General features: G+C 45.8%; 1 protein-coding gene across 1 annotated transcript; it reads right to left on the minus strand.

Annotated features, from left to right (window-relative positions):
• Window positions 1-1,995: 1,995 nt before the first annotated feature.
• Window positions 1,996-8,589, minus strand: LOC104029122 (keratin, type II cytoskeletal 75). The gene is given in 10 exon segments (XM_075724861.1): window positions 1,996-2,201; window positions 2,628-2,662; window positions 2,929-3,149; window positions 3,259-3,384; window positions 3,762-3,926; window positions 4,118-4,213; window positions 4,883-4,943; window positions 7,643-7,851; window positions 8,265-8,448; window positions 8,486-8,589. Coding segments are annotated over 10 exon segments (1,407 nt in total).
• Window positions 8,590-10,686: the final 2,097 nt, after the last annotated feature.

Here is a 10,686-nt window from a genome sequence, read left to right on the forward strand (position 1 = left end):
GCATGCAAGCCTGAAAGCTGGCCTGCCTCATTTAGCCGTGCAACATTTTAGGGTAAAGCTGTGTGGGAGTTGTATGTGCTAAGCACTTTTTGAGACTTAGCCTAAAAGGAGTTCAGAGAGCTCAGCATCTTTCATGATTGGGCCCTGGATGCTGGAGAACAGCTGCTACATGTGATAGTTGGCATCTTCTGTGAAATGGAAGAAGTCATGTTGGCTTCTTTTCTTGCTTTCTCTCTCTTGGGTTTTTAATTACAGACCTGAGCAGAGCTCAGTACTGCCAGCTTGTCTGAGCCAGCCCAGCTTCGATCTGCTGACCCAACAGAAACCTCAACTCGGGAGCACCACACTGCCCGGGGATCGCATCCTTGTTTAGCACTTGGCCTGACAGCTTTGTTGGCCACTCCCAAGAAGGGATGGAGATAAGTCCCTCCTGTTTTCCCTGCACATGCTGCAGGTCTGGAACCAGCCTTTCCAGAAGTTTCTCTCTGATGTGTGGGATCCATCTTTGCTGACTTTAAAACACCTTTTGGAGTGCTCCTGCAATGCAGACATCTTCAGCCAACTACCTAGAGTGCTTTCATGGAGGGCAGGAGGTGTTTCTGGGGAACAAATCATTTGACCCAAAAGTGTCTCTTTCTGTCCTTTGACTGGCTCAGATGTAGGTGCTTATGGCCAGCTGAAACCAGCCCCACCTTCTGGTCTTGCTGTGTTGGCTGTGCAGCTTGGAAAACCTCCTGAAGTGCTTGGGTATTGCTGCTCTGTGACCCCTGTCTCCAATACACCTTCTGTTCTCCCTCCTCTCCAGGACTGAGAGGAGGAGGAGGAGGATGGGAAGGCTCTGAGTAACAGCAAGTGCGATGGCAAATCTTCTAAACCTTATTCTAAAATTACACTTTTGTATTAATTTTGTAATGGCACAGAAAACCCACATTGCTCATGATAAGTTTGACTGCCATTTATTGAAGAGATTTCATAAAACTCATACAGTTCAATGGGAGCCGAAGATGAGAGGAAACAAGCGAGTTACATTTTGGCACATAATTCTCCAACCCTCCTCTTTGCCTCCCTCCTCCTTCCATAAAAAGAGAAGGAAGAAAACCCCAAGCTAAGAACAAAGGCACTAAAACAGAGATGTTTTTTCCAGGTTATGTAAAATTTATGTTACCAAAGCCTGCTGTTCCTCCTGTATGTTTTTCCTGTATTTTTAACCCCTGTCTCTACTTTAAGCTCACTTTGGCTGGTGGAAAGGAGAATGGTTTGCTGCTGAGACAAGGTGTAGCAACCTGTAGGTTACGTGGTCTTTTGGCTTAAATTACACGTACTGGGTGGGTGAGGAATTAGATGTTATAGAGAGCCAACTCCTTTCACCTATGGAAAATGAAGGGTGCATTTTTGGATGTAGGTAGAACTGGAGGGCCCTGAAGTGAAACAACAGCAACGAAGAGGAATTGGGAAACAGAGCAACTGCCTCTCTATTGAAAGACGCTTCGTTTTCAATTCTTCAAACCTTTGGGGAGAGCAAGCCCAGCAGAGGGGAGCAGGGTTGATTAGGGGGGAGCACAAGAGACTGTGGTCTCAACTCAGCTCCCGCTTTCTATCATAAGCAGGTAAAGGGACACGTTCTGCTTTCATGTACACTGGTGTAAATCCAAGTACTGCATCTACTCGGGATTTGCACCAGGGCACTGGAGCAGAAGGGAGCCCTGGGAAGCTGCAAGCTGAGCTCTAACAATGGAACCCATTAATGGGAAGGCTGATTACTCATTGACAAGCGGCGCTGGGCTTCTGGTCAGCTGGGTGAGCCTTTGTGCAGAGGAATTAATTGGACTTGGAGAGGCATCTCTCCCAAGCCAATAAGTAGTACTGGGAATATGTTTTCCCCTAATGGGAAAAAGATAAGCGTGGCTCCTTGGATGGTGTTAACAGGCTTTGTGCTGGCAGCAGGTGGTGGTGCTCAACCTCTTCTGCTCTGAATGAGCTGGGTGCTGCCACGACTTAGCTCCGATAGCTCCTCTCGGTGGTGCTTTTTGATACAAACCTCATGCTTGAGCCGCTTCCCGTGCCAGAGCTGAATCCCCCAGCCAGGCAGCTCCCGCTGCTGGAGCTGGCACCGCTTTCCCCCATGCTGAGCCTGTTGCTGAAGCTTGACCTCAGCCCCAACGTGTTCCCACCTCCATAGCTGCTCCCGGATGAGACCACAGCTGTGATGGGAAACCATGGACAGAGGGTTACTTTGTTTGGAATAGTATGAAGGAATTTCAACCTTTAGTTTCACACATTCATGGTTTTTCTTGGATTGTCTACCACTGTCTGTATTTCACACATCTTCTCTGGCTTTTCTTCCTATCCTGTAGCAGAGCTGGCCTTAGACATCTGGCTCTCCTAAGGACAGTCTCAATATACAAAACCTTCCAAGTTCAGAGCTGGTCAGAGAAAAGATGTATCAAAGATGCTCTTTGGCCTCCCCGGTCCCACAGAGCGCTGCAAAACACTAAGTATGCGCCATTTTTGTGCTGGTAACTACTAGAAGCATGGCTCATTTTCATTGTCTTATCCTCAATTCCAGGTACATTTAAGGAATAACTCAATGAATACTGAATCTGTTGCTTAGGAGCCAGATTACTTACAGATATTCACTGCACCAACGCCTTCTCCAGCCAGCCTGGAAGAAAGAGAGGACAGGAAAGGCTTTATTTAGGACAATTTCAAGCAACAGCTTGGCACCAGGGACACTGGATAACAGAATGGTCTGGGGTGTTAATGGTCCGATGGTAAGCATCCAACAGGAACTGAAGTAACACCTGTAACTGCGTAGGATAGGGGTGTGTTTTCTCTGCAAGTTTTTGTGGCCATTCCCTCTCTTGTTGCAAGGCAAATGTGAAAACATCTATGGGTTTGGACATCGTTTGATTTGCAGGAGGCACCCACCTGCTCTCCTTGCCCTCCAGCAGCTTCCTGTATGTTGCGATCTCGATGTCCAGGGCCAGCTTGATGTTCATGAGCTCCTGGTACTTGTGGAGCTGCCGGGCCAGATCTGCCTTGGCCTGTTGTAGAGCATCTTCCAGCTCAGCCAGTTTTGCTCTGGCATCCTTGACAGCCATCTCCCCGTGCTGCTCATCGTCTGTGACGGCTGTCTGCAAACTGGCGCACTGCAAGAAGTGGAAATAAGTCTGGTGACTGCTCAGTGGGTTTGGACCCTGATTTCCAGGCATCCTTGCAAGGGTGCATCAAGGTAATGGAGATGGAGGTGCACCATACCTGTTTCTTTACACTATCAATTTCTGAGTGGAGCTGCTGGATCATGCGGTTCATCTCTGAGATCTCCATCTTGGTGTTGTGGAGGTCATCCCCGTGCCGGCCAGCCATGAGCTGCAGCTCCTCATACTGAGATGGGCAGGGAGATGAGACACCAGGGCACAGTCAGGTCTGGGCAGGAGCTTGAACTCATTGGTAGAGATTGACCCTGCTCTGATCCTCTCTTGACCGGGTCTTCTGTCTCTTTTTGTACTCAATCCAGGCTCTTCCTCATGAGCTTTAGCATATTTCCTTCCTCCCGCTATCTCCTTATTCTCCTCTGTCTCTCGTTGTCAAAATGGCATTTTCACATGTCCAAGAACCTAAAAGAAATCCTATCCAAATCAATTTGATTTTACACCTTCCTCCCCTGTCCTCTCTGCTTGTACTCTCCAGTGTAAAATAGCCTTTGGGAAATGCTAACCAAAAATTTTCCTAGCTCACCTGGTTAATTTTCACATCCTCACCTTGCTCTGGTACCAGGACTCAGCCTCTGCCTGGCTCCGGCTAGCGATGTCCTCATACTGCGCTTTGACCTCTGCAATGATGCTGTTCAAGTCCAGGTTTCGATTGTTGTCCATGGATAGGACCACGGAGGTGTCAGAGATCTGTGACTGCATCTGAGACAGCTCCTTTAAGTCAAACAAATTTGTTCTCAGTCCCAAATGTTTCACCATTGTGCTTGTCCCAGAGGTGGTGTGTGGTAGAGGGGTAGGAATGGGGAGGAACTGCAGCTCCGAACAGCTTTCTCAGGCTGGTTCGATCCTGTTGGTACCAGGAAAATGGCAAAATAGCAGAACTGGGAAATTTGGGAGATTCTTACTGCTTCATAGAGGGCTCACAGGAAGTTAATCTCATCTGTCAGTGCATCCACCTTCGTCCCCAGGTCCACCTCGTTCATGTAGGCAGCATCTGCATCCTGGAACCGCGACAACAGAGGCAGTGAACCAAACCTTGCCTATCTGCATCCTTGTACAAAGACCAGTTGTCATTTAATAGGAAGCTTTGGCAACAAGCCAGAACTGAAGGCTTTCTTGACCTCTGTGCCTTTAAACAAAGCCAAGAGTGATCTGGTTTCTTCCCTCCACCTTTTTTGGGGGGGGAGGGAGGGATGATGTCCATAGATCTAAGCAATTTTTGACGTGTCAGAAGCTACTGAATTTCCCTTTTTCTGCCAGTGCACAGACAGATATTTTGGACACAGTGCTTGAAATAGTGGAAGTTTCTTACTGCGTCTTCTGCAGGTGGGACCGGGGGGAGCTGTGGAGGGTGGGGTTGGGTACAGAAAGGCTGCAGAAGTGGCAGAGCACCTGGTGGAGTGACTACAAGGTATGGATGACCCAAATCTGATCTCATACCTGGGGACCAGGACTCACCTGAATTTTGGATGAGGGGGCTGAAACAAGAACGAGCTATTGCCAAGGACTGACACACTGGCACAGCTGGGTGTTTCTGCTTCAAGGAGGGATGACTACATGTTTGCTAAGTGCTTTGCCCAGCTTGGCACTGCCGGATAAAAAGGGTTATTTGCATTCAAATGCGTTTTGCTTTTAAAAAATGTGTCCCTTCTTTGTTGTTGGTGCCTCACCTTCTTGAGCAAAATGAAGTCATTCTCTGCAGTTGTGCGCTTGTTGATCTCCTCTTCGTACCTGTTGGGAAGGGGAGATGAGCATCCCTTTGCAGCTTCCGTACTGCAACCCACCCCATCCACCATGGGTGTATGGAAATTGCTCCTCCACACATTCATTGCAGGGTGCTTGTGGAGAGACTAAGAGTATGTTCCCAGGGGCATTTACCACCAATGCATAGATCTTTGGAGGAAACAACAAAAATACCTACCTAACATTCCTATGTCCTTGCTATGTCGGTGCATATATTATACGTAGCATTATTAGGTATATATATCTCACCAACTATGACAGAAAGATCGCACCCTTGGGCTAGGTGGTGGGAGGAGGCCATCTAGAAAAGTTGCAGGCCTTCATTAAAGGCACGTTTTAACCTCCCAGAAGTTTTTGCTGTGAACGGGAGCCTTGTATTCTCTAAATTTTCTCAGGCCGGGAGGGCTGGGTGGAGCCGTAGCTGAGCTCATTGCTGCCACACCTGGGTTAGTCAGAAGAGCTGGGATCTCTGACGCCAGCTCCTGCGGTGGCTTCAGGAGGGCTGGGGATGGCTGGGGAGGAGGGAGGATGATGGCCTGGGCAAGGAATGCCAAGGTTTGGATCAGCAGCAGCGTGCAGTCCCACTCTTGGGAAAGGATGAAAACCAGCAATAGCCATGGACTGATGCCCAGCTCAAATGAAATGATTAAATGGGGGAGATGAAAGACAGGAGTTCAAAGGAAGGAGTCCGTGCAGCTAATAAAATGTTAGCCTTTCATGACCCTTTCATGGGGGATGATTTCTTCACATCAGGAATATACAACCCTTAAAATCATTTCCATTAAGCAAATTCCTAGCCTGTATATAGATTTGTGGGTCTCTAAGCTCTTAGCCACGTAGAAGAGGAAAACTAATTTGGCATATGTCTAATTTCTAATTGCTGTGTGGATTATGATTTGACTCAGAAGAACAAAGCATTAGGAAGAATACTTTGGGATCCACAAAGTTTAAAATAAATAAAGGTAAGAAGAACAAATTCCTGGGAAATGGGGACAGAAGCAGTGACGTTCTTTTGGTAGGTGTAGGCATTCCTGCCACAATGCAAGATGATGGTCCCTGCCCAGCAATGTGTATGATGTAATTGAGCTTTTGCCCAAAGATTCCCTGATCTGGAGCCAGAAGGAATAATTGCCACTTTATGTCAGATGCAGGGAGAGTATTAAAGCCTGAACCTCTTCTATGATGTGATCTTTGGTTGTCAAAGGATTTCTTGTCTGAAGTCATGGCACACTCAAGGGTCTTTTCTCAGCTGAGCAATCTCTGTTGCTGCTTTGCTGCTCCAGACTCTGCTAATGTTAGACATCGCTTTTCAAAATTTAAAATTGCTTTCACCATGGACCTGTGACGAGAACAGAAGAAGGAAACTCTCTAACCCAGTTAATCAATAACAGTATTGTGCTTACAGCTGGGATTCATCTCAAGTCAGCTACCTGGAACTTGGCTATTTTGGCTAAGCTCTGTTCTTTGCGGTTTCTTCTGTAGCCAATGGAGAAAGATACTTATTTCCAGAATGTCATTTGTCCCATCCTAAAATGAACTAAGGAAATCCAGGTGGCTGATCTGTAGCAGACCCTGAGGTCTCACATGGCCAAACTGACATAGGACAGATTTTTTTCTCTGTTAAATGTTTATTTTCGGATGGCACAGAGAACCATAAAAAAGAAGTCTCAAAGTAGACCATGGATGATGATTTCTCTTCCCCAAGGCAGTTGTTTTTGCTCCGATGCTACTTTTGGGCTAGAGGCACTGTTGGTAAAGGTGGCAGAAAGTGTCGGACACATGATCTCCCAGGAAAGGGAGAGCAGAGGGTTTGTGGCAGAATGCCCGTGTCCTTGTTTTGAATTGCAGCTTGCACCTAGCTCTCATCTCTTGTTTTTCTGGTTCCGGATTGACAATTTAAGCTCCTTACTTATTCACATCCATTAAGCAGTGTATCCCTTGTGGGCATGGTAGCAGACACTAACGCTTGATAGATGTTTTTCCAAAGTGCAAAGAGTGGATGAGAGAGCGAACACCTCCTCCTAACAGCCTAAAGAGTTAATGAGCTGAGCTGAAACCCTCGCCAAGGATTTCAGTGACTTTCCATGGGGTGGAAGCTAACTCCTGACTTTCAGAAGTGCTAAAACTATCCAATACATTGATATTAAGGGACATTATAATAATTTTAAAAAAATAAATAAAACTGAAGAAAACACTTAAACACACACTTAAAACTAATCTTTCTTTTTAGACAATTTTTCTCTCCTGGAAAAGAACCCACATCAGTAAGAAATGTGAGCATTCAGAGTGCTCAACAGTCTTGTTAAGATTCAGGTTTCATCCTGGTCTGTATTAAAATGACTACACGGGAACTGAAACCATTTGGGAAGCTTAAGCTCTGGACAGACTAAGCTTTTGAGAAGGTGTTTCTGAACTCCTGTGGATGTCTGACCATCTGAGCCTTTTGCAACACTTAAAAAGTTCACCTGTCCCTGCAAAAAAATTGCGTATGTCTTGCAATGGGTAGAGTGCTGCTGCTGACATTTCTACAGCAGCTAAAGTGAGGGGAACCGAGTCACTTTAGTCCTTTCTGAGGTCTCACAGAAAGGTCTCTCTTTTGGGTTTGCCTTGGGTCTTTTAACTTGTCCAGGAAGAAGATAAAGTGAAGAAAAACTGGACAGGTTTCTTCCTGTGTGTATGTGGCTTACCTGATCCTGAAGTCTTCAACAGCATCCTGCATAGCCTTCAGCTCTGAGCTGAGCCGCAGCCTATCTCCTCCTAGAGCCTCAAGCTGTCTTCTCATGTTGCTGATGTACACATCAAACATAGGTTCAAGGTTATTTTTCACAATTTTTTGGTCTTTCAAGAGGTTCCATTTGGTCTCCAGTACTTTATTTTGTTGCTCTAGGAACCACACCTGAAACCCATCAGGACAAATTAAATCATATGGGATCATCAACTCAAAACCTGCTTCACTTTTTGTGAGATAGGGGCTTTAATGTGAGGGTTTTTTGGTTTTGTTTAATGTAATTTAAAATGGGCTTTAGATGGGTATGTCATCAAAAGATCATTGGTAAGAAGGTTTGGAAACCAGGAGTGATATTTGACTGCAAAGTAACCTGGAAAAATAATTTGCACCATATCCAGACTGTCTATAGAGCTCTGACAAAATGAGCCGTATAGACAATCAGCAAGTAACAAGCTGAACAAAATCCTTAACTCTGTGCTATAAGGATTTAGAAGTAAATTGGTAAAGTTGAGAGCAATCCTGATCCTACTCTACAGGCAATGACACACATGCCCGGCTGGATGAAGCGGAACATGTCTTACCTTGTCAATGAAGGAGGCAAATTTGTTGTTGAGGGCTTTGATCTGGTCCTTCTCCTGCCGCACTTTCTGCATGTTGGGGTCAATGTCCAAGTTAAGAGGTACCAAGAGGTGTTGGTTGACCGTGACATCTCGAATACCTCCAGGGCCACATCCTCCTCTGAACCCAAACCCAGCTCCACCACCTCTACATGCCAACCCGCCATGACCTGACCCAACAATACCCTCCACTCATGGAAATCCTCTTTCTTGCCCCTAGACTGTGAAGGCTCCTGCTGCCAAAACCGCCGCTGATCCATCCCACACCTCCACCACTGCTGCGGGACATGGAGCTGAAGCTGCTTCAGTTAACAGGCATAGCGGCAGAAGCAGTACTGAAACTCCTAGTGTGTCCTTCTGACCTAATGCCGACTGACTTCTGTGCAATCGTTCGCCGGTGGCGAGAGCAGAGGACAATGAGGTGAGATGGCAGATGAGTTGAAATCTTTGGGAGTTTGGATCAGGAGTCCCCTCTGCCTTTTATTCTTTTGGAGAGCTGGGTTTGTCCGCAGAGGACCGCTCAGTTGACTGAGCTAATCGGTTTGGTATGCTGGCATGTGGCCACCGTTCCCAACCCGTTAATCACTAGACTCGCTAATGCAATGGGCTGTCAACCTTCAGGCTCATAAAACTAACCAAATTTTCTAACCTGTATTTTTCAGAGTGGGGATTACTGGTGGGAAAAAAAAAAGAATATTTACATCTGGAAGTTCCCTTTGGGCTTGCTTTTAACTTGGTTAATTGTTTCAGTGCCCATTTAGTTTGAAGCTGATGGGACTGAAGTTGCCACAAGAGGGAATCTAGAGATATTGAAAATGCCAGTTTGATATGCTTTGCTAAAGAAAAAACTGACTTTGCTCCCCAATTGCCAGCCGTCTTGGGGTAGGAGCAACCTGTCCTGATCTAGGCCAGGAGTTAGATGTCTTGGTCTGCACTCCTCATCCTTGCAGGCAACACTTCATCTGCACAGAGGCACTTCCGGTAAAGATGATAATTTGGGAGGCACCTGTGCCTTTCTGTTGGCTACAGAGAGAGCCTGGATGCTTTGCTTAGCCGAAATGCTGAATGATGAGATAGCTAAAAGTACATGGTCCCCCAGAGAGAAAACAGCTTGACTTGTAGAAGTCCAGGTCATCAGATGGCTGTTTGATGCTGGACAGTGTTTAAATAACAAACCAAATATGAGTTCTGCTGGTGTCAGTGGAAATATGGTCCAGAAATGCCAGAGAAAGATGGGCAGGTGTTGAAGAGGATGAGCCATTTTCTTTCCAGTAGTGTGTTGTTGTGCTTAGATCTAGAGGATTAATGAAAAGCTGGGGTTTATTATATCGCTTTCTCTTTAGGCTAGGAGTCAGCATACACTTAATGTGCATTGTGTTTACATCTAGTGCTTTAGTCACTTGGCAGGGCTGTGTCAGAGACTGAACCGGCACAATCTGCTGTGGTAATCTCTGCAGGTTTGGGTTTTTTTTCTTAACATGAGTTTTGGTGCTTTTGTAGTTTGTCTCTTGTTACTGCTGTTCAGGAGAAGGAGAACTAAACCTTCCTTACCCTCAGGGTCTTTAACTATCTCACAGCCTATGTCTGGGGACATGATTCTTCCCAAAGAGTGTGGGTTTGAGGATGGGGACATGATTCTTCCCAAAGAGTGTGAGTTTGAGGTTTTAATGGACTTTTCCATTTCTAATGACGGTAATGGCAGTAACGGCATTTTATTAGCCCCTGCAGCTAGTGCATGTACAGAACAGCGTGAGTTGAAGTACTTGCTTTCTTGGGAAAGACTAGATTTATATCCCTACATCACTCATCACATAAAACCTTGAACGATTACAGGGGTTTGGGCACGATCAAGGTGGCATGAAAATGCTGAGATGCCATAATGTAGAAATTAAGATAGAAGGACATTTTCTCTAGTGCCTACTAGGAAGAGTATTTTCCCATCCTGTGGAAGATACTGATGCTAAAAAACTTTGCTCACATAAATGGGAATGGAACACCCAACTGCTCTGTTCCTATTGGATATAAGAGGTGTCCATGGAGTTGCAGTGAGTGCAGAGGAAGGAAAGGTCTCAACTCCTGCGTGTATGACTTTTGTTTACCTTCAGCTCTACATGCTAAAACAACCACTCTTTTCCTCAAGGTCCTATAAAGTAATTGGAATTAAAAGGAGGATGTGACAGAATTAATACCACATGCCTTTTATTAGACAAACACTAGGAAATGAGGATTTCAGAGAGTCAAAGAACAAACAGGAGCATGCCATGTTTTATATAAATAAGGACAGACAGCTTTGACTTCCAAATTTTTTGCAAGTAACAGGGTAAGGATTGCGTGCAATACAGGAGGAAACTTGGCACACACTAGCTAACAGTGCTGATGTCTGACT

This window comes from Pelecanus crispus, chromosome 26, assembly GCF_030463565.1.
Source record: "Pelecanus crispus isolate bPelCri1 chromosome 26, bPelCri1.pri, whole genome shotgun sequence".
Taxonomy (NCBI): domain Eukaryota; kingdom Metazoa; phylum Chordata; class Aves; order Pelecaniformes; family Pelecanidae; genus Pelecanus; species Pelecanus crispus.